The following is a 24,771-nucleotide window of genomic DNA, read 5'->3' as shown; positions in this document are numbered from 1 at the left end:
TTGAGATGGGCATGTGGACCCGTGGAGTTACATGGAGACAGACTGACAAATGAGGAAGTGAAGGAGCATGGTTGCGTGGATGTTGATGAGATAGAAAATTCTGGGAGAAATACACTTAGGTGGTTTGGCTAAGTGGAGAGGATGGAGAGCGAGACACTAACGAGGAGAGTGCATATGAGTGAGGTGGAGAGGGGGTAGAGAGGGTGAGGCCGAGGATGAAATGTGGGGATGGAGTGGAGAGGTATATTAGAGGGGGGGCTGTGCGCAGGGAGCAGGACAGTGAAATGGCGGGGGACATGGCGACATGGAGGCGATTGGTTTGTCGCCACCCCTTACAGGATTGAGGCGTCTGGCAATAGATAGATAGACTGATTCACTGAAGTTCTTTCACTTCGTTGACTGATTACTCATCTACTCATCTTGTCCTGAGAAAACAGAGTGAGGGATGGAAATATTTATGGATTTTCTCCTGTGAGATCACTGTGAATGTAGTCGATCATCATTAGTTGCTGTTGTTTGATTCAATGGTCGACAAAATTAAAAAAGTGTTATGGTTCTAGTATATTTTTAAGGTGATTCTAAGCAACATGAATCTGTAAATTTCGAATATAATATCCAATTTTCGGCAGCACGTCCAGTTTTCGAGAACCGTTATACCATAGGAAAATCTGCTCATGTGTTGGAAAATCCGGTTCGTCTCCAAACACAGAGATAGATATACCTTGTAAAGTTGCATTCAGCTAGTAACTGTGGCGGTTACATCAGTTTCATTTAAGTACCTGAATCACAAGAGCAACTCAGAGTGAATCAGTCACAACCGAAAGTCAGGTAAAATTTTCCCATCATCAAGCAGATGATTTTTTAATGACACCAATGTATGCAGTGGTAATCTTATATTTGCTATTATTCCATTTCAGCTTTTCCTTACTGTTACAGTGCCTTGATCTGTGTTGGCAAGCAATGAAGTACCGCAACTGTATGAATGCATCAAACTCTTTTTGCTACATCGGCTTCTTTACCCTTGAAAGCCTGAAGAGACCAATTACAAGGAATGTCAAAAGTGCTTAGAAACATTACTTCACATGACCTGATGGTAATCAAGACAAGAAGTGGGCATCCCATATTGCATGCAAACTCGGTGTAAACCACATGAAACGGCCATCAGGTATGCCTTTCACTGTACCAATGGTTTGGCACGAACCAAATGATCACCGTCCTGACTGCCACTTTTGCCTCACTAACACCAAAGGAAATTCAGTGAAAACTCTGTCCAAGATCAGGTATCCTTACGTACCTTCTCTAAGGCAAGCACCCCATGGCCCTGAGCTTCCAGTCCAAGATCCTCCATTACGTACCACAAGTGAATCAGAATCTAGTGAGGAGGATTGTTGCATGGATGCCGACTTTCAGGAAGATGTAGGGAGCAAGGAGCCACAAGTCATCAGTCAGGTTGAGCTGCATGACCTTCTAAGAGACCTTAACTCCCCCAAGGAGAAAAATGATTTCTTTGGATCTCGACTCAAACAACGGAACATGCTACAAGGTGGATTTTGTCCCACCACCTTCCATCATAGACACGAAAAGCTCTCAATGTACTTCTAATGACATGCTTTGTTACTGTTATGATGTATCTTTAATGCAACAGCTTTCAAAGTCTCGTCCTTATTAAAAAGGAAAATGGCGGTTGTTCATAGATTCTGGGAAGAATGCTCTAAAGGCAGTCCTTCTCCATAATGGAAACGAGCTTCCTTCTGTTCCAGTTGTGCATGCCCATGGAACTAATGAAAGTTATGAATCCATGAGTACTCTGTTGACCGCTACTGGTTACAAAACGCATCAGTGGAGCATCTGTGGGGACCTGAAAATTATCTGCTCGCTTCTAGGACTTTAGCAAGGTTACACAAAGCACATGTGTTTTCTCTGTTCATGGGATGGCAGAGCAGACGCTAAGCATTACACACAAAAGGAAAGCCCAGTGTGACCGAAAGATATGACTGGAAGGTTCAACTGTCTTAACAAACCTCTTGATGACCCTGAGAAGGTATTCTTGCCTCCACTTCATTTGAAACTTTGATGAAGTACTTTGTGAAGGCCATGGATCAGGATGGTGCTGGCTTCCACTGCTTGCTAACGAAGTTCCAAAACATTGTACGAGTATCTGAGGCCAAAGTAAAGGCAGGTTTTTTTAATGGTCCCCCAAATTCATCTTATACTCAACGATCAGGATTTTGTAAAGAGCTTATCTGAGATGGAAAGGGCTGCTTGGGTGAGCTTCATGGTTCTTACCAAGAATTGCCTAAGAAATTTTCGAGCATCGAATTATAAGAAACTTGTGGAAAAGATGTTGAAGAGTTGCTATGCACTCGGTGCTCAAATGTCGCTCAAGAAAAATTTCCTCCATTCTCATCTGGACTCCTTTCTGTTTATTATTGGCAATGTCAGTGATGAATGTGGCGAAACTGTCAGAAAGGAGAGCCGATATCAAGGCCGATTCAATCCAAACAAGATGAGCGACTATTGTTGGACTTTACAGCTGGAGAGTAATTGCTGCTACAAACACATAAAGCAGAGGCACTTCTAATGTTCAGAGGTCATGTAATAATGTTTTGTAAATATATCGGTTTGTGCTTAGTATATGATATTAATTAAAGACTAAGTATATTATTTTTGTAACAATATATAAAGTTATCGACATTAATTTGACAAATTTGCATGTTTCATGGAATTTTATGATGAAGTACGTCAAGGTTACGTGACAGCCAAATTTTAGGGTTTAGAAACTGGGGGTAACAAAGTAGTTACAAACAGGTGAGAATAAGTCAGAACCATTTTGGCTGTTGAACAGTGATTGACGAGATTGCCTTTTGAGCCTAGTAGAGGGCGTATGCTATCTTTTACATTTATCTTACTCACTCGTAATGAAAAAATAATTTAGGGTTTGACCTTCCTTCACGAGGAATTTTCACTTTGGAATCTAATTTAGATTTTTCAGTAATTTTCATATTATTGTCCTCGCAGTTTAGGATGCTGGGTACTGTCAATGTGATTTCTTGTACCCTCAAATTTTTAAAATGTTCTTCTCTTGCGGACAAGTATTTCTTCAATATTCTTCGACAACCAAGCCTGTTTATAAAAGTAATAAATTCTTCAGGCAAAGCTCAGTTTATTTTTTTTCTTCGATATACTTCAATCGATTAGCGAATATTTCCCATATTTCATCAACGTTTTTCATGTGTAGTAACTATATCCAATTGGTTTTGGAAACTTAGTTTCTCATATTATCGAATGTAGCATTTTCAACGTTAGGAACGAAGAAGCTACTAGTGCTGGTCTAACAGTTTATGTTAATTTCAAGCCTCATCATATTATGATCACAGTTGCCAAAATTATCATTAACAAAATTTATTAGCTCACTGTCCAATGCTTGGGCAAGGTCGAGTTTATTAGCACCATACATTGGTATATTCACTGCCTGGCTTAAAAATGCAATGTCTGTCCATCTCTATCTGTCTACTGCCAGACGCTTTAATCCCATAAGGGGAGGCCATAAATGAATAGCCTTCATATCGCCCTGTCCCCCACCATTTCATTGCCCTGCTCCCAGCTCACACATCCCTGTCTCATATACCTCTCCACTCCATCCATCCATCTCATCCTTGGCCTTCCCCTCACTCTCCCCCCCTCCACCTCACTCACATACACCCTCCTCGTCAGTCTCTCATTCTCCATCCTATTCACATGTCCAAACCACCTCAGTGTGTTCCTCTCGTCATATGGTAACTTTTTCACTTCCATGCTCACTCCCAGTTTCTTATTACTGCTTTCAAGGAACCAGCAACCTTTCTTTCCTGTTGCATCCTTTCTGCACTTCACCCTCTAAACTTCCATCCTTACTCATCACACTACCCAAACACTTAAATGCACTCACACTTTCCATTTCCTCATCTCCAACCTCACTGTACATTCACTGACTTCATTTCTCTCAAAGACCATAACTTTACCCTTCCTTACATTCACTTTTAGATTCCGTTTCTTACGCACTCTCCCAGGCTCATTCACCAAGCCTTACAGCTCCCCCCCCCCCCCGTCTTCACTTAACACAGTATCATCTGCAAACAACAGTACAGGGCGTTTCCAAACACTGCCCTCTCTCACAAGGGCCGCTCCAACATCCGCTGCCCTACCGTGTATCTCTTTTATAACCCCATCGACATACAGACTCAACAACCATGGAGATATGAAACATCCGTGTTTCAATCCAACTTTCAAACAGAAAAATTCACTCAGTTCACTATCCACACTCACTGCAGCCTTAGCACCCTCATACATACTCTTCACGGCATTCAACAGCTTCCCATCTACTCCATATATTCTTAATACTTTCCACAATCCTTGTCTATCCATCCTGTCATATGCTTTCTCCAAATCCATGAAGGCTGCATACAACTTCTTTCCCTAGAATCTTTCCACTAAAGATCTAGGAATGAATATCTGATCTACACAACCTCTTCCCTTCCAAAAGCCTCCCTGTTCTTCTCCTAATTCCTCTGTTATTTATCTAACTCTGTCAATACGTATCCTACCATATATTTTTCTATTACACTAAGAAGCAAATGCCCCTATGATTACCACACACTTCTTTTTCCCCATTTCCTTTGTACAGGGGAATAATTATACCTGACTTCCAATCCTCCGGGACTCTACCTGCCACCCAGACCAATCTGCACAGCTTTTACATTCGTTCTGCTACTATCTCTCACCCATGCTTCAGCATTTCACCACGCACTCCATCAATTCCTGGGGCTTTCCCCATTACAACTATCTTCATTGCTTCCACAACTTCCATCCTACTGGTTTCTTCCTCTCTTCTCACCTCCCTCCTTCTCCCAGCCATTCCGCAGCCACTTATACTTGCATTATTTTCATTCTCTATGTTCAACAAATCCTTTAAGTGTTCTCTCCATCTGTCCACGTTTTCTTCCTTCTCCACTAGTAATTATACAATTTTCATCTATTCTCTCCAGCTATGTGCTCTGGCACCCTGTTTAAGTTTCTTTACCTGTTTCTTTATTTGTCTGTACACGAATTTTCACAATAATATTAGCATTATTAAAGTCCTCCACATAACACAGTCCTTGTATTCTAAGACTGATTGAATTTCGTTGTATAATAACTTGTCGTTTTCCTTGTCTAACTCAGGCAGTGCACATTTCAAATCGAAAAGAATGGGTTAATTACTCTTGGAGAAAATTTGGACAAACAAAGAATCAAATGTTTCAATATCCAACTTACAGATCTGTATTTCGCTTTGAAGGATTTTTCTTTCTCTTCAATATGCTTAAAGATTTCTGTGGAAGGGAAGGAGAAATGTTCAGGCTGGTAGTCCTGTTCTGTTCTGCTAAAACGACTCATGCTGCTGATATTTGGAGTGGTGGAGCGATAGATTCATAAACTAATACATTAAAGCATGTATATCTCGTGCTCGATAATTAAAGCACAACACATTTGAAATGTGGGAGGCCGCCACCACATCGATACTGCTGGTTTCTATTCGGCCATAATTGCCTTCTGGCCAACACCACAGCAGTGTTCCCTTCTTCAGGCAATATTTTGATAATAAATGATATTCGAGGAATATTGTTATCTTTAATGTTTTTATTCTTAAGTAGAAAAGTCACTTATTAACGTCCGTCTCATGTACTCACATGGCGGTGCTCACTTGTTTTTTTCCAGCTGGAAGACATGAGCCGAACTACTCGTCGTAATTTTATGGCAGATTTTTCTTTTCCGGGCAAATTAACAAGCAAAGGGTTTCTTGAACAAAACAAAAATCCTCGTGTAACCCTGGCCATAATGTATAAGATTTGTTAGTATCAGAGCATAATTATAATACTGGATGAATATCGGAGATATTATGTCGTCTCCTCTGTTTGGCTAAACACCTCAGCCGACATGGGTAACACTTTTAAAGATACAAATATCATTTAAAAATTGGTAAATCGTTGTAAATCATAATAATTAAATTGTACAATACCTTCCATCGATATTTTGAATACATTTAAGACAATAAACAACAAAAGAATGCACAAAAAATGCGAAGGGATTATTTGAAGAGATAGGTCGAATGATCCCTTCAAGTTCCAATAATTTTGGCTGCTCGAAGGAAAAATCTTGCCCTTCGTGCAACTCAGAAAGAGGCGGATTTAAAAAAAATGCCAATTCAGTGAAGGATGTCCTTCTCATGCATCTAAAAGGGAAGGAAAAGTTAAAAAATACTGGCGTTAGTCTTGCGAAAAGAAAATCCTCTGGAATTAACTGAAATAAAATACTAGAACTGTGGAAACCGGCACAACGTTCAAAAATTTCTCACTTACTAGACACAATCCGCTCAAAGAAAAAATAAAATCTTGACGCTACACCAGAATAATGTATACAACTCGCTACTGAACATCGCCACCTTTCATACAGCATGATTAACCCCTCCCCCTCCCTCAAAGATACTGAATACATTATGAAATGAGCTATATATGATGTTCATACATTCAGTTCAAGGAATATATGTTTTATTCCTGGCTTCTCTGGTGTTTATTTTCAAGTAATGGGCACTTAGAATTGGAATTATTAGGTGCATTATTAAATAACTTTCTAATTGTTGGAGAGACTTCATAAATTAATAGTCAGGAAGCAGCAAGAACAATAGTGGCATTCTCAGGTTAAATTGGCTTTGTACATTGCCGTGAGCAGGTTACTGTTGTTTTAAAATATGGAAAGTAAATCGTGATGGCCTGCATTTAGACTTCTGAAACATATTTTCATTCTTTACCACTGCCCTTGGCTGATAGGCATTTGTTGCCACGGTTTCACACTGAACAAGGATCTGTTTTGGGGGGTTCATGGCTTTTCCTGACTGGAGGAATATCAGTGTCATCACAACGTATTCCTCGTGTATTGTAATAAAGCATCGCACTACCAGCTCAGCACTAAGTAGGTCTCGTTCGGTGTCATATTCTGTCCACGTCGTCTGGAGGAGAACAGAAACTGCGGCATACTAGCACACAGTCAAGGCCAACAGTTCGCCTACTGCTGCACTGCGTTTACTTGTTCGTCACTTTCCTCTATGAAGCATCAAAACACAAATATGTACTGGCAAGGAATAATAACAAACCTGTCGCATTAATATTCGCTAGGAGTAAAAAAAAATAAAATGAGAAGCAGGACAAGTGAAATCGTAGGCGAGCAATTTCCCGATTCTATAATTATGCATTTTCAGAGTGCGAAGTCAGGTGTGTTCCGTGAGCTGGGTGACCTGCTGGACACCAAGCGTGTGGTTTACAATGCCTTCAGTGATATGCCGGCCAGCATGAACACTATGGTCAGGTCCGGTACTCATATAATCTTTGACGTCGATGGTACCTTTTCGAATATGATGGGAGCTGACTTCTCGTACACTGGTAAGAAGAAATATATCAACAAGAGTACAGGGGGATACACATATTATTCACTCATCGCCACTATCTGGAGAATACTCAGCTTTACTGACGTGTGCCCAGCATCGTTTCATAATTCCCACTATCTTTCACATGCTTTCCAATGTCTACACTTTCACGCTTGATTCCCCAGTTTGATTATTAGTTTCACAAGGCAACGACTGTTTCCGTTCCTCACACCAGCAGACTGAGTAGTCCCCGCAACAAATACCATATGGAGGTGCAACTTACAAACATGAGCAAAAGTTCGCCGACAGTCCTTTGCCAACATTGCGTTCAAGCTTCTGTATTTCTCATTCCTCCTAAAATGACGGAGTTTTCATCCTTCGCATACTCTTCTGCTGTGTGGTTCAAATTGCTATCAAGTAAAAAAGTTCACTGAACACTTTCCATGGCCAGAGTCGGCAGAGAAGTGTCGTGACTTATTGCTCATTTCTGGACATTTTCAATAATATTAATGCTACATTCCTCCTGAAATGATCTCAATTAACCACCACAGGTCGATAACATCTGCATTGATATTTTTACCAAAACGGTATTACCCATTTTTTTTTTTTTTTTCTTTTTAATGGGGTGATCAAAATTTTTATCATTACTCACTTGACCACTAGAGGTGTCTGCTAAGCTGAGTATAATGTTTGTTATTTGCAAGAAATAAATGCTGAAAGATGTCACTGTACTGAATAGGGTTGCCCCTTTAGTAAACAGACGTCTTTTATGCTAATCAGTGGCTACCCCTACACAATTATTATGACAAATTACTAAAGACACACCATAATAAAGCGACTACAAGTACTGCAAGAAAATATATGATTCACAAGCATTTGCACTGTGTCCATTGGGAGTACACTAAAGAAACTATAACTTTGGAGTTTTATTCCATGCAATCCTTCCTCCATATATACTCGTACTATCTATCCACTCTGTCTTTCTCTTCCCATGCACAAAACCGTACATTTCATTCATGATGTTATACCAGTAATATTCCCATGGATTCCGTCACAGCTTGTCAACACTCATTTTAGTCCTTTCTTCATGTCCACCTTGCTGTAGATCTTACAAGTTTTTAACAATACTATTTTGTTGCCGTATACCTTGAATAATACAGTTTCATTCCTTGTGCAATCATCCAGTCCAAACAGTCTGAACATAATGATCCCAGACACATATATTCGTATCATGTTCCACCACCACTTGCTGGACACTCGTTAACCACTACACTCCAAGGGCATACTGTTTATTTTAGTCTTGCTGTATCCAGAAGATTTAGATCAACTTCGAAGATATTTCTCGAACTGGAAGGAGCAAATATATAGCCTATATTATGAATTAATGCCTTTAATGCCTTAACATTCAGAGTCTCATTGAATAGGTAAATAGGTAACTATTTTTGTGTCATTGTCATAGGATTAAAGTTAATAGCTGGATCTTCATGCTCTTTGGCAATGGTTCCCAAATTGTCCCCTTATGTTACTCCCCAGATTAAATACCATCGCATCCGTGACCGCCACCCACTGTTTTCTTTACATATGCAAACACAACATCATTGAAATAAGTATGTCGAATATGATATTTTTGAGAAACTAATATTTAAATTAGACAAGGAGCATGCATGTAAAACAACTGCTAAAAAGTGAATACTCAGTTGCACAGTTATAATTGAATTTCTGGTGCCAAGAGGATGATCAGTGTTTGAGTCAAGCGACACAAGACATATCTTCCACACACAAGTTTTTATGGTATTGTAATCTGATACTCAAGAGCATAAAAAAAAAAAAAGAACCGAGATATGTGTATTGGAACTTTTGAAGCACATGTAAACCCGATTTAATGAAAATATTGTGGCATCTTATTTTTATCCAAACTCCATAGGTCCCTCTCTCCTAATGTGTTTTTGACAAATGCATCACTATGCAGTTCCAGGGATTCATCTTGCATTTTCTCTTGGTCTACTGTGCTCAAGATACTCAGCACAAAAAGGATTCTTCACAAATGCTATTAAAGAATACTGACTATGAAATTTTAAGCGATAGAATAGCAGAAATAATACTACAGTCAGCTGGAAAACCAGGCAACCATTGTATAAAACAGAGGGTTCGGTGACTGTGTTTGTTGGACGCTCAGATAAACATGACTATTCAGTATTGATGAAATATCCTGCGTTGCCTAACAGTCCACAGACCTACATGAGAGGAAGTTGCTTCGTAGCAATCATGCACGCGGGATAGACCCCGAGTCGTTTTGAAAAACCTTAATATCACGATAATTGTGTGTCGTGGAGCAAACAGAGGAATGTAGACCCGATTCTGAAGCTAATCAGAGTCCAGCCTCCTCTATACATTCCCAAAAAGATAAGCACCAAATTCACTAAATTTCAAGACACATCTAACCTGACAATAAAGAACAAGTTCCATGGAAATACAGCTTAAGTGACACAATACTGGGTACCAAGAAGGATGACATAAAATAATCTGATTGTCAGTACTACATTATTTCAATGATAAAGGTGTTTCTAGGTTTCCCCCGTGAGAGGGCTGGGCAACTATTTGAGACAATTTCTAAACATATTTGAAATATTGGATATGCCTATGCATGCATATATCATGCCTTATAATTCACACACACACATACACACACACACACACACACACACATATATATATATATATATATATATTGTTACGGAACAGAGAAAGATAATGTACACTTTAAGTGAGAATACTAAAAATCACTACTGTCCCGCAAAGTTCCAGGTTCAAAACAAAAGAGTTAGGTAAAATTACAAGTTAAAGTTTAATGCTCAAACTAACAACAAAACATTCAGGACTCATAAGGATAATGTAATGGCAAAAAACAGGTTAAATATATGGTTAACTGCAATAGCCTCTATTAACACGAAATTAGCAAGAGTAAATTTATCTAAGTCAGCCCTGATAAAATGAGAAAACCGGATAATGCTCAGTGAATGCAAGATATATTATTACAGATACAAAATATTATTACTAATGGCTGACATAAAGACACATGAATCACAAAAACCTCACTAGGCCTATGAAGCAACACCTTGTGCTATACAGTACAAGGAAAAAATGTAATAACACTTATACTCAAATTACACAGCTGCTAGATGGTTAGAGACTTCCTGAGCACTCACAATAATAACAACTGTACGGGGGAGGACAGAGATGTGAACAAAATGAGTAGATCTAAGTGGCAATTAATGCAGAGACTGAGCTCATTATATAGGGGCCGGCAGAGCTTGATACAACTTGTAAGAAGAATGCGCAAATGAAGCAATAGGGGACAAAGAGTTGACACTCCTGCTCTGAACAACAGAGAGAACGACTTACTCTACCATAAGGGTAGAAGGGGGGAGTGAGGTAGAACACGCTCATGATCAAACATGCAGCATACTGTATGTTAGAATTACACAAAGGATGATGAAATCATAGGCTATGTAACACCTCCTCACAAAGAAAAAAGAAATTTACAAAGGATATTTCTTATTACTCTAAAACAATCTGTCTAAAGTCTAGGTAACCAATCTGCAATAACATTTTCTTTCCCCTTGACATGTTGTATGTCTAATGAATACTCCTGCAGAAGTAGACTCCATCTTGTCAATCTCTGATTTTTATCTTTAAACTTACTAAGGAATTTCAGTGGGTTATGATCGGTATAAATGACTATGGGGTCAAAACCAAAACACAAATGAAAAATGCTGTAAACCCAAAATCAAGGCCAAAAGCTCTTTCTCAATAGTTGAGTAGTTCTTTGGAGGTGGAGTGAACGTCTTACTGTAATAAGATACAGGGTGTTCAATACCCTGATCATCCTCTTGCAGCAAAACAGCCCCAGCTTCTGTATCACTTGCGTCAACAGCCATCTTAAAAGGCTTAGCAAAATTTGGAGTAGCGAGCACTGGCTGACTTAATAGGATAGCTTTAAGCTTGCTGAAAGAGGATTCATAGTTATCGGTCCAGACAAATTTAACTCCCTTTTTCAGTAGATCTGTAAGTGGTGATACAAGAATAGAAAAGTTAAGAACAAATCTCCTGTAATAACCTACCATTCCCAAAAATCTTTGTAGCTCTTTCCTACTTTTAGGTCTGGGAAGATCACTTATAACCTGAACCTTAGCCCCTGGTGGTGCAACATGTCCATCACCAATTACGTACCCAAGGTACTGAACTTTAGCTTGACCAAACTCACACTTTGATAAATTAGCTACAAGATTAGCCTGAACCAAACGCTCAAGAAATTTACTGACATGGCATAGGTGATCTTTCCAGTTGTCACTGAAGATTAATACATCATCAATATAAACAACACACCCTGCCAAACCCTCTGTTACAACATTCATGAGCTTCTGAAATGTGGCTGGTGCATTCTTCATACCATATGGCATTACAGAACATGCAAAAGTCTTTCCTAGTGTTACAAAACATGAGATCTCCCTAGCACGTTCAGTCATAGGTACTTGCCAGTATCCCTTTAACAAATCAAACTTACTTATGTACCTAGCCTTTCCGATCTTGTCTATGCAATCTTCCACGCGAGGGAGAGGGTAAGTGTCTGTTTTGGTTATCTGATTAACACATCTGTAGTCGATGCAAAGCCGCTGTGACCCACCTGGCTTAGGGACTAGAGTGACAGAAGAACTCCACTCGCTCTGACAGGGCTCAATCATCTTGTGGTCCAACAGGTAGCCAAGCTCCTTCTGGATGAGAGGAACTTTCACTGGGTTCACACGGTAAGGAGGCAGTTTAATTGGCTTTGCGTCTCCAACATCGACATCATGCATCAACACAGTGGTTCTTCCTGGAGTAGCATGAAACACTTGCGGGTACTCCTGCAGTAATGCCGAAAACTCCTGCCTTTCCTCGGGAGGTAGATGAGAAAGCTTAGTCTGGAGATCATTAATGATATCAGGATTCTTCCCCAAACTATCACTCAGGCTCATGCTGCATGGGAGAACTTCACTTGCAGACTCGGGTGGAACAGCTACAGTGCAAACTGGGTTATTTTCGTCCCTCCTGTGATATAACTATAGCATGTTGATGTGACAACGTTGCTTGTTCTTTCTACAATCTGGTGTGGCGATGACATAGTTGACATCAATGAGTTTCTTCTCCACGAAATAAGGACCACTAAACTTGGCTTGAAGAGGTTGCCCATGCACCGGTAGCAGAATCAAAACCTGATCTCCTGGCTGAAAGTGGCGTAACCTGGACTTCTTATCATACCAAGTCTTCATCTTCTCCTGAGCAGCTCCTAAATTCTCTCTCGCCAGCTGTAAAGCAGTGGACAGCCGTTCTTTGAACTTCATCACATACTCCAGCAGGTTGTCATCTTCCTCCGACAGACAGCATTCCTTGAGTAGCTTAAGGGGTCCTCTTATTTCATGGCCAAACAGTAGTTCAAAGGGTGAGAAGCCCAGTGATTCACTTGGAGATTCTCTTGTGGCAAATACAACGAATGGAAGACCTTTATCCCAGTCTTTTTGATGTTCCAAACAGTATTTCTTGAGCATCGATTTGAGTGTTTGATGATATCTCTCCAACGCTCCTTGGGTCTGGGGATGGTAAGCTGAAGACGTGATCTGGGTGATGCCCAACTCTTTCAGAGACTGCTTGAAAACATTTGACATGAAATTACTTCCCCGGTCTGACTGTACCTCCTTGGGCAGACCAAACTTTGTGAAGAACCCTAGCATTTCCTTAACCATGTTCTTTGCTGAGATACTTCTAAGTGGAATGGCTTCAGGATAACGAGTAGCCATATCAATCAGGGTCAACACATAAGAAAATCCTGAAGAAGTCTTAGGAAGAGGGCCCACAATATTCACCATCACACGGGTGAATGGCGCCTCAAAAGGAGGAATGGGAACTAGAGGTGCAATCTTTTTGGTCTGATTACACTTCCCCACAACTTGACAGGTGTGACAAGACTTACAATACCAGGAAACATCCCTGAAGATTCCTGGCCAGTAGAAGTGTTTCAAAAAGCGTGCCACAGTCTTCCTCACTCCAAGGTGTCCTGCCAAACTGGAATCATGAGCCACTCTAATGATATCCTGCCTACAAACACGAGGGAAGACAACTTGATGCAAAACCTCCAATTCACAGTCGGCTGATGCTGTTGGGGGTCTCCACTTCCTCATAAGTACTCCTGACTTTATATAATAACAAGTAGAAGCACCGGCTGGCTCTTCCTCACTGCAAGCAGAGTTAGCTAGACCTTTCAACTCAGGGTCAGCAACCTGCAACTCAACCAACTCTTGACGAGACAAATTATCAACACTACGGGGTACTGCCTCATCTGGTGAGTGGTCCAAATTAGCAAGAAAAGTGTCACTAGGATAACATCATCATCATCATTACCCTCTAAGTCATCAGTAACTTTAGACTTAGCCCTAGTGACAGCACATGCAGAGAACACATCAGGGACATCACAATCCTGGGCCGCAGCCACTGGCTCACTAGACAACTGAGGAGCTGGACACACTTGACTTCCACCAATATCATTTCCAAGTAAGAAAGTTACACCTGACATTGGGAGTGTCTCAACCAACCCAACCATAACGGAACCATTAACAAAACCAGACTCTAAATTCACTCTGCACAGAGGGACAGAGAAATAATTATTCCCTACACCTTGTAAGATTACAGTTTCATCAGAGGAATTAACATTAGAGCCTAGAACACTGGTCAGCATAAGGGATTGGCAAGCACCTGTATCACGATATATTTTAACTGATTTCCTGTCATTACTGTCCAGAGGACTGACAAAACCATCAGACAGGAAATTAGCACATGAACTCTTGAGAGTGTCACCCACGTTACTGCTCAAAAGAGGAGCTTCATCATGAGGATTTAATTTACCCCTCAAAGCAGGTTCAGTTAACTCAGTTAAAGAATTCAGGGAATTCTCAAGGGTGGACACTAGACTAATTGACTGAATATTTAAAGACTCCTTTTTGTTCACATCACGCTGTCTCCTGAAACATTTCTCTGTAGTATGACCAAGCTTATTACAATAAGTACATTTACTTTTTTGAAATCTAGTGGTGAAGCTGGTATTTACTTCCTGAGAAACATCATCTTTATTCTCTTTCCTGTTACCTGTACTCTGAGTAGAGGCAACGTACTTACTCTCAGCTTTCATTTTTTCTCTATAATATCTCTTGTGAGTGAGAACATATTCATCAGCTAAAACTGCAGCATCAGACAAATTATCTATTCTTCTCTCATCAAGATATAGGCTTACATCTTTATTAATACACCTTTTGAAGTCCTCCAGCAAAATCATCTGCTTAAATTTATCAAAATCAGAATCCACATTCTTAGAATTTAACCACTGCTCTAACAGATCTTCTTTGATTTTTGCATACTCAACATGGGATTGCTTATCTTGCTTATAAGTTGTCCTAAATTTTACTCTATAGGCTTCAGGAACAAGCTCATAGGCCTTAAGAATCAAGCTCTTAACTACATCATAATTATCAGACTGATCCAGAGGCAAAGATGCATAAGTTACTTGAGCTTTACCGGTGAGAACAGTTTGAAGGAGTACTGGCCAATACTTTTTGGGCCAATTAAAACCTGTAGCTACCCTCTCAAACAACTGAAAATACTTTGTTAAATCAGATTCATTAACCCCTACACCGCGGGCATGTTTACTGATGTTTTGCGTGTGCCGCGGGGTTATTCGGGCTCCGACAGACTCTCAAAAAATATTTGCCAAAAATCAGTTATTAGCCCTAGAATATTAAAATTAAATATGCTTATGGCACATACCTTCAGCTTTCTCCTGGAATGTTTGTTGAGCCTTCGTCGGTTACCGTAGGACTTGTGGAGACCTCTGAAGTTGGGTAACGAAGTCTCCACTTTACACTTCCCGACAACCCATAATATGATTACCACAGCCAGATATTAACACTATAAACACTACTCTATGATTTTCAAGTAGTTTGGGATCCATACTCCAAAAAAAAAACACTGTGAAAGCAATGAAAATTATGAGCGCGTCTGACCGCCGCACTTGCGCTAGTTCGCTCTTGGTACTCTGTCATTTATTATTCATAAAACCCCTCACACTTTATATTTCTATTACTATATAACACTTATATATATCTACAGTCTTTATCCATAAGTTTCCTTCAGTAATATTAGTTTATTGTCACTGTAGGGATTCAATTTCTTTCAGTAAAATACGTAGCATTCACTTTCTTGTCCTGTATACTGTCATTGAGAGTGAATGTCACTTTCATCTTCACTCTCATAACTCATAGTATTCAGACATGCTATAGTGAAACTTTCACTTTCATCACTCCTAGGGTATACAGTATACTCGTATTCTTATAATACTACTCATTTACATTTCTATTTACGTTCTCTATTTTATTTACGTTATTTACATTTCTATTTTATTTACACTGAGTTATGCACTGTCACTTGAAGTAACTTATAAAACTATTTTCCATTGTTCACGTATATTTACATTCATTACTTTCACTTGCTGTTTACACATTATTTACAACTCCACTTGCACTGTTTACTCAATAGAAAGATCGTAGTCACTCTTTTATCAATTGTCAGCCCTTTACCTCTTTCCACACGAGGTTTAGTAAGGGGTAAAGGTCACAGGGCCCTTTGCATGGGGGTGAAAAAAGGCCCTGAAGTCAGCAAGAGGATGAGCCGTACCTCCTCTTCGGAAGATGAGAGAGAACTGATAAAGGAAGGCCGGCCCGGGATGAGGCCTACTTGGGGGTTATTCAGTGCTACCAACGTAGCTCTTGAAACAGCTATGTATTTCACTGAAATGATTGGCAGGAAATCTAGACAATACATTATAAATTAGGTAGTTCCAGGTGAATGTAAATATCACTTAGGCTTCTCCCTTCCCTCCTTATATGTATATTTATTACGAAAATAGATTATATGGCATATTTCAAGGGGAATAAAACAGCGAAAATTAGCGAACGAGTGCATGTGAGGTGTTGTCAGGTGATAATTAGCCAATTCCAGGTGTATGGCACTCTCACTTACCTTATTTCTTGTATATATTATTTGGTATAAGAATAGGGCATAGGGCTTAATTCAATGGATGAAATCAGTGAAAAATTCCAGGTAAGATTTACTTAGCGTAGCACGGCCGGTCAGGCGAGAGGATAGTGTAATGGAGGGGGGGTAGGGAGGGGAGTCAAGAACGGGGAGAAATGGCTAAATTGTCAACAATGGATGGGAGTACAGATGAGATTAGGAGTGCTGACTAGTGTTGGACATTGGCAGTACTGATAGATGATACAAGCCCCCACTAGGAAGCCCGGGTGAATTCAAAATAACACAGAATCACAAAAGCGACGCCCCGCGGTATGATCCCATGCTCCCAAGCGTCACGAAAGTGACGCCCCGCGGTTAAGGGGTTAAAAGGAGGGACAATTTAACATTTTTAGCCACATCAAAATCATCAGAGCTACATGATCCAGTTCCACCTTGTTTCATGCGATACTCATGGTCTGCCCGAATCCTAGCAAGTTCAATTTGTGCCTGAGCCTGTGTCTGTGCCTCCTGAATACGAGCCTGAGACTCAGCCTTCTTAGCATTTGCCTGAAATTCAGCCTCCTTAGCACGAGCCTCCTGCAGGGCTAGCTGTAACTTAGCTATTTCAATCTGCGTTTGCTCATTTGGAGGAGTTACATTAAACAAGCTTTCATTAATCATGTCAACAATTTGATCTTTAGAATGATGAGAGCAAACAGCAATTCCCAATTGTTGAGCAACAAGCTTAAGTTCATTCTTTGTTCTGTTTTCTACATCACACACTGTTTGCACATTTGACAAAAAATCTTTGGCTTCATCAAGCATAGTAATAGTAGACATCGTGAATAGATCACAGTCACAAAATATCAAGCAATATCTTTATGATAATTCCTGAATATCCTGATAAGAGGTCGCCAAATTTATGTTACGGAACAGACAAAGATAATGTACACTTTAAGTGAGAATACTAAAAATCACTACTGTCCCGCAAAGTTCCAGGTTCAAAACAAAAGAGTTAGGTAAAATTACAAGTTAAAGTTTAATGCTCAAACTAACAACAAAACATTCAGGACTCATAAGGATAATGTAATGGCAAAAAACAGGTTAAATATATGGTTAACTGCAATAGCCTCTATTAACACGAAATTAGCAAGAGTAAATTTATCTAAGTCAGCCCTGATAAAATGAGAAAACCGGATAATGCTCAGTGAATGCAAGATATATTATTACAGATACAAAATATTATTACTAATGGCTGACAAAGACACATGAATCACAAAAACCTCACTAGGCCTACGAATCAACACCTTATGCTATACAGTACAAGGAAAAAATGTAATAACACTTATACTCAAATTACACAGCTGCTAGATTGTTGGAGACTTCCTGAGCACTCACAATAATAACAACTGTACAGGGGAGGACAGAGATGTGAACAAAATGAGGAGTAGATCTAAGTGGCAATTAATGCAGAGACTGAGCTCATTATATAGGGGCCGGCAGAGCTTGATACAACTTGTAAGGACGTGCAAATGAAGCAATAGGGGACAAAGAGTTGACACTCCTGCTCTGAACAACAGAGAGAACAACTTACTCTGCTATAAGGGTAGAAGGGGGGAGTGAGGTAGAACACGCTTGTGATCAAACATGCAGCATACTGTGCGTTAGAATTACACAAAGAATGATGAAATCATAGGCTATGTAACAATATATATATATATATATATATATATATATATATATATATAATTTGTAAGGTAAACTTTAATCCCTTCAGCACGGTGACATCTATTGCACTGTAGTCTTGCTTCCCCTATGTGATTTTTAATCACCTTACCAGAGCCTTTTTGAAATACAGGGAATTAGTTATGCTTTGGTTAACCCCTTCACTGTGAAACGTCTTACTTAGATTGAAGATTAGTTTTCTAATAGAACATGTATATTTTTATGGATAAAAACAACCTGGTTTTTAACAATAATAGCCTATAATTTTTGTGCATTATTATTATTATTGTTGATTATTTAACCTCGATCTGATTATATCAACAGGTTAGATCCCAGCTGACTCTTCAGGATGAGAATATTTCTCCAGGTCTCAGCTTAATACTTCTGCCGTGTACTGAATATATTTATCGATTTCTTTCCATCCAACACTTGAGTCCGTTACTCATATACATGTGAGATACTATACTGTATATCATTTTTTAAACTGCGTTGATCCTTTATTAACTTCCTTTGGCACTTTTATTATTGGAGGAAATTTGAAACAAACCTCCCTTACACTTTTACGACTGAAGAATACGTTGATGAAATCGTCATTGAACACAAATCCTTAATCCTACAACACCAGTTTTTACAGGGTATACCTTCCCACCGCTCACCAGCAGTCCTGCCCATCTCACACACTTCATGCCTCACCACGCCCATGTTTTTACCCCTCTCAGGCGATTTAAGGCAGAACACAGGTCAAGCGATCGACAAATAGTTTGTTATACTGTGAGTTCATGCGTGTCCACTGTAAAAATCTTAACTAGGGTGATGTATTTTTTTTCCATTTTACTCACTCTGCCACCTGACAAATTTATTTAAGCTAAGAAGAACCTTTGGTAATAAAGAAGTAAATAAAGTCTATATCTAACGCGTCCATTTTGAAATGTTTCCCCTTAGCTGAATTAAATCACCTGGAGGAAGCAATAATAAAGAAAAAAAAAAAAGAGTCCTCTGGTTGACGGAGATACAAATAACTTAACGATTTTTTTGTGATTCAGGAAGATGTGACTTCTACATGGCCCGGAGCTCCTACTTGGTGTACCAAGTGGCCATCATGGCTAATAAAAACAGTCCTCTCCTCCCGGCCATAGATCAAGTGTACGTACCACTATTTGTGTCATACAGTAAATCCTCATTAGGCATCACTCTATATATCTACCCATCCTCCTATCTACATATCTGTCTTTGCTCTTTTTGGCTATTAACTTCATCAGCCTGTTGACGTAGTACTGCAGCCAGGTGTAGTGATCAACCCTCCTCCAGCCAAACCATGTTTGTGGTAGCGTCGCATTTACGAGTACAGCAGTTGCCTACTATGTACTGTATTTTTGTCGATAATATTCCTTCAGTTCGATGCTTTCACTAGTGAATCAAGTGGTAGTAATATCTAGAGGCCCCATAGAGACAAAGACTGGAACACCACCATGTTGGCGCAGTGAATGGACATTTGATGGGCTCCACTGAAGTTCGTAGAAAGATCAGTGATCACCGCCAAATAACACCAGGTCACTTAACTACAGTACTGTTCAGATTTTATGGCACGTTATTGAACTTCAGTGCTTGCACAAGTGGAACTTTCTTAGGATGTGAAACTGTATAAGAATTTTTTTTATTTTTTATTTTTTTTCTACAAAGCAGCTAGGCTTATTCTTTGGCATATAAAAACCAGTAACTGGTTGCCAGACGTTGCTAAATCGATTAACACCGGCAGTTTTTACTTTTTAGCCTGCAGTTTTAAAGGCTTATGGGGTTTTGGTTGAATTTAAAAGATTATCACTAATATCCATAACTGTGATAAAGAGGTTCCCATTGGCATATTATCTAGGCTTACCTCTCTGTGCTGATTAGAAGAGAACTGTTTTTCTTTTAAATATTCACAATGTAAAAATGAACATTAATTTTGGAAATACATCAGTTCAGTGACATTACACCATAGTATTCTTACCTCTCATTGCATTACAGTAGTACTGCATGGCTTATTTCATTCAACTACAGGATCACAAGGACAAGGTCTCAGCTGTTCATTAATGCAGGGTTCTTTAATTACTATCTCTGAGGTCCAGTCACACAAAATTCCTGTGTGACAGATTTGATAAACTAACTTCAGGTGATTAATGGGTTAAATCGGAGCAAAACAGTATTATCAACATGGGTCCGATCATCAAGTGTTAAAGGGCTACAGTCACTAATTACCTCTTGGTCACTTATCAGGGAGACCACAAGATCATCAGTAACTGTAGTTCCGAAACTGTAAGGAGCAAGAAATGGACCATATTTAGATATGATATTTTTAACCTTCCTCAGGTACACCTGGGTCTGACAGATCTGGGCAATTTTTTCGATGGTATAGTTCAGCAACATATAGATGCCTGGGATCCCTGTCCTTCTCAATAGCTTCCTAACTTTTTGTGCCCATGCGGGGTGTAGGGGGTTACTTTCGTGTCTCTCTATGTTTTTGCAATATATCACTCAGAATTGTATGTCGGGTCTTTGAGACCCAGGTGTACCTGAGGAGGGGGGAGAATTTTTCACTATGAGTTTCCAAGTTCATTTTATGGTGTGTGGGATCCACTATGCCCATAATGAATGTCCTCCATCTCTCAAATTGTGACACAAGTGCTAGGCTCATAATGTTTTTTGTTTTCGTGTATGGTGACTGCAAAAGAAAAAAACTTTTAGTCTGGCATTTTTTTATAATTCTTTAAAAATATGTGGAGTTCAATTAATTAAAACTTATTCTCAAAATTTTTTAATTGATTAGACCTAATACACTGTAGGATATTCAGGAATTCGTTATATAAAACATGTGTGACACTACAACCTAATACACTGAAGGATATTCAGGAATTCGTTATATAAAACATGTGTGACACTACATCATTTTGTAAAAGCTGGGTCTGACAGACCCAGGTATACTTCAAGTTGTAAGCAAAACTGTAGGTCTACCTGAGGAGGGTTAAAGAAAATTTTAAGCACATAACATTTTGAAAAGCAAAGTATTCCAGACATTTTGAAAAACAAAGTATTCCAGTCATATCGTAAAAGAAATTCATCCATAAATCCGAAGTATTAAAATTCATGTATGAGAACTAGGTAATATATATTCAGAGACGGTTATGAGGTCCAAACCAACCCTTGTCACACTCCGGATTTGGACTGCAGTCCGTCTTTTGAGTACCACTGCATTATTATACCTCTCTCTCTTTCTCCCTCTCTCTCTCTCTCTTTCTCTCTCTCTTTCTCTCAAACACACACACACACACACACACACACACAATATGACAATCACTAAGGTTTAGTAAAAGGCCACATTCTATGTATTGTAACAGTGACAAAGCCTTAATAATTCAATTATCCGGCATAATTCTGCCAGCCCTAATGCTGGATATTGCAGAATGCTAGATATTGCACAGAACCCCCAATCAGCTATCGTTTCAGCTTTCAGCCAGATAATATGTTACTATCTGTCTTGACCATCTATCCTAAAAACTTTCCTACAATATTTCCCATGAGTAAAAGATTAAAATTAAGCATGAACTAGAGGCCCCCCTAAATAGGAATCACACCAGCCGTGAGCCGATACATATCTAGCGCGGCTCAGAGTATGACCTTGCCTGTGACCAACTTTCAACAATTTCGAACTAGTAGATTTTCATCCCTACTACACACCTGTATAATTTTTTTATGATATCTTGAGCTGTTGCGAAGTTATCGTGGTAACAGACACACAGACCTTGACCTACTTTCCTCAATTTCTAACTCGTGATCGATTTTTTTCCCCTTCTACACACCTGTAAAATTTTGTGATGATATCTTGAGTGGTTGCAATGTTATCATGCTAACAGGCACACACAGACAGACAAACTGAAAACATTTCCAGCTTCACTATCGTGGCTAGTAATAAAATACAGTACAGTAATACAGTACTAATACAATACATATAGTACAGTAATACAGTACATAATATGATTATAATCATACTGTTCCCACCTAGTGTTGGCACTGATGAGGATAGATATGCAAAGAAACGTCCTCACAATACAGTAGCTACAGCACTAGGGCACAAAGCACTGAGGGGCCATGAGGTTAGTCACAGGACTACAGCAGTGGGCTAGTCATAGGTGGCCACAGATGGGGTTACAGCCACTGTGTGGGCCATAAGAGCAGAGTACCCAGACCTATCCTCACTGTGCAGAGTACACGGAAGAAACTGAAAGGGCTCGGCACGCCAGGTGGGCCACTCCCACAACACACTGTAATTGGCTGGCATGTTGTGGGGTCTACCTATGTGCCAAGTAGGGCCCGTGAGACAGCGGGTGACTGATTGCTTCACGTTTCTGAGCTTCATGTTGCCTAATTTCGCCCGATATTATTTTCATAGAGCTGAATAAAGAGCTCTGGATATTGCTACAGTGAATAATTGAGAGTTTACTGTAAGCATTTTTAAAAATGTTTAACCCGCTGTGTGCCAGTGCCATTTTAAAACGGTGCAATGAAAATCAGCAGTCAGTGCCAGTGCCGTTTTAAAACAGTGCGATGAAAACAAGCAGTCAATACCAGTGCCGTTTTAAAACAGCTTAAAATGTAAAAAATTCACTGTGATGGCATTTTTCAAGATTCACCGTTAAAAATTGGCAGGCATGTGTGGTAACTGTTCCTCTACCATGCCTCAGGCAGTTAAGGACATACACCCACTCGCTTCCCCCATCACGCTCACTCTGCATCACTCTGCCTGTGTGTCTCACCCAGTGCTGTACATAGTGAAGGCATGTTGTAAATATTGTCACGTAAGTGTAAGGACTATACATATTGAAATCAAGTTGTAAATACCTTCTTGTAAGTGTAAGGACTGTACAAAGTGAAATCAAGTTGTAAGTACCTTCTTGTAAGTGCCAGGACTGTACATAGTGGTCAGGTTGTACAGTGGTTCCTCGTATTTTGACGCAATTTACTTCGACGCCTCGTTTTTCGCACAAGAAAAAACTTTCTGAGTTGTCTCACATTTCGCGAATTTCCCTACATTTCGATGCTCCCACCTGGCAACCGACGACGCATGCCTAAGGCTACCAACATCCTATCGACTTTGAGTGATCTGAAGTCTCAAATGATGGCCATCTACAACAGAAACATATAGGAGCAGAGACAAGCCCGAACCACACAGATCACACGATATTTTCAGGAGAGACAGAATGTGGCTGTTATTCTGCAAGTTTTGGACATGCTAGCACGGGTGGATGAAGGAGGAGAAGTGGACTGAGAAGAAGTGGAGGTGCTGGAGCCTGAGTTGAACTTCGAGGGCTTCGGCCTAGGTGATGGGGCTAGAGGATGGAGGGAATGGGGAATGAAAGACAAGAGGGACGTCATTCATTCATTCCAAAGGTGGAAGGGACGCTGTGCCATTCCCCTATTTAACTCTCTCTCTCTCTCTCTCTCTCTCTCTCCCCGAGAGAGGAGGGAGGGAATGGACACTGAGAAAGAAAAGAGGGACGGCTGTCACGCCTTATCTCCTCATTCGCGCAAGGGACGCATTTTCTGCCATTTCTTTATTTACTCTCTCTCTCTCTCTCTCTCTCTCGTGTGTGTGTGTGCAGATTCCCTTTATCTCTATATTTTTTGTGTCTGTCTCTCTCTCTCTCTCGTGTGTGTGTGTGTGTGTGTGTGTGTGTGTGTGTGTGCAGATTCCCTCTCTCTCTCTCTCTCTCTCATGTGTGTGTGTGTGTGTGTGTGTGTGTGCAGATACCCTTGATCTCTCTCTCTCTCTCTCTCTCTCCTGTGTGTGTGTGTAGATTCCCTTTATCTCTCTCTCCCTCTCTCTTCCCTCTCTCTCTCTCTCTCTCTCTCTCTCTCTCTCTCTCTCGTGTGTGTGTGAGTGCAGATCATCTTTACCTCTCTCTCTCTCTCTCTCTCTCTCGTGTGTGTGTGAGTGCAGATCATCTTTACCTCTCTCTCTCTCTCTCTCTCGTATGTGTGTGTGTATGTGTGTGTGTGTGTGTGTGTATGTGTGCAGATCATCTTTACCTCTCTCTCTCCCTCTCTCGTGTGTGTGTGTGTGTGTGTGTGTGTGTGTGCAGATCCCTTAGCACCTGGTGTGGGGTTGGCGGCGTCACGGGAGGGTAGGGCCCGTTTGGTGTTATAGTACTTTCTGATAGGGTAGGTACATGTCCCACCAGAACGCTCCTCTATTTTTCCCCTTGATTCTAACTTCATACTTCGACGTTTCACATTTCACGCGGTTTTGGCGGAACATCCAAGCAGCGAAAAACGAGGAACCACTGTACCTATCTTCAAGCAAGTGTAAGACAATGCATTCACAGTGAGAGAGAGACACTCATTGTGACAGATGTTGAAGTAATAAGTAATCAGAAAAGTGTACTGTACATTGCTATACCTTCCCAGAATTAATACCTGAATCTACCTTACATAGAAAACGGCTTTCTCTCACCTACGTGGTGAGCATGAAAGAGCCGGAA

At 40.1% G+C, this 24,771-nt stretch overlaps 1 protein-coding gene across 1 annotated transcript in view; it reads left to right on the top strand.

The window, feature by feature from the left end:
• Positions 1–24,771, top strand: part of LOC145407416 (glutamate receptor ionotropic, delta-1-like) — a 417,443-nt gene that overhangs the window by 348,025 nt on the left and 44,647 nt on the right. Inside the window, exons 6-7 of the mRNA XM_080278347.1 lie at positions 7,271–7,451; positions 19,300–19,399. Coding sequence (XP_080134473.1) covers positions 7,271–7,451; positions 19,300–19,399 — 281 coding nt within the window. The remainder of the gene's footprint in view (positions 1–7,270; positions 7,452–19,299; positions 19,400–24,771) is intronic.

The sequence above is a fragment of the Coenobita brevimanus genome, chromosome 8 (genome assembly GCF_032717465.1).
Source record: "Coenobita brevimanus isolate Jiangsu-jjx chromosome 8, ASM3271746v2, whole genome shotgun sequence".
In the NCBI taxonomy this organism is placed as follows: domain Eukaryota; kingdom Metazoa; phylum Arthropoda; class Malacostraca; order Decapoda; family Coenobitidae; genus Coenobita; species Coenobita brevimanus.
This window is presented reverse-complemented; position numbering and strand designations above follow the sequence as displayed.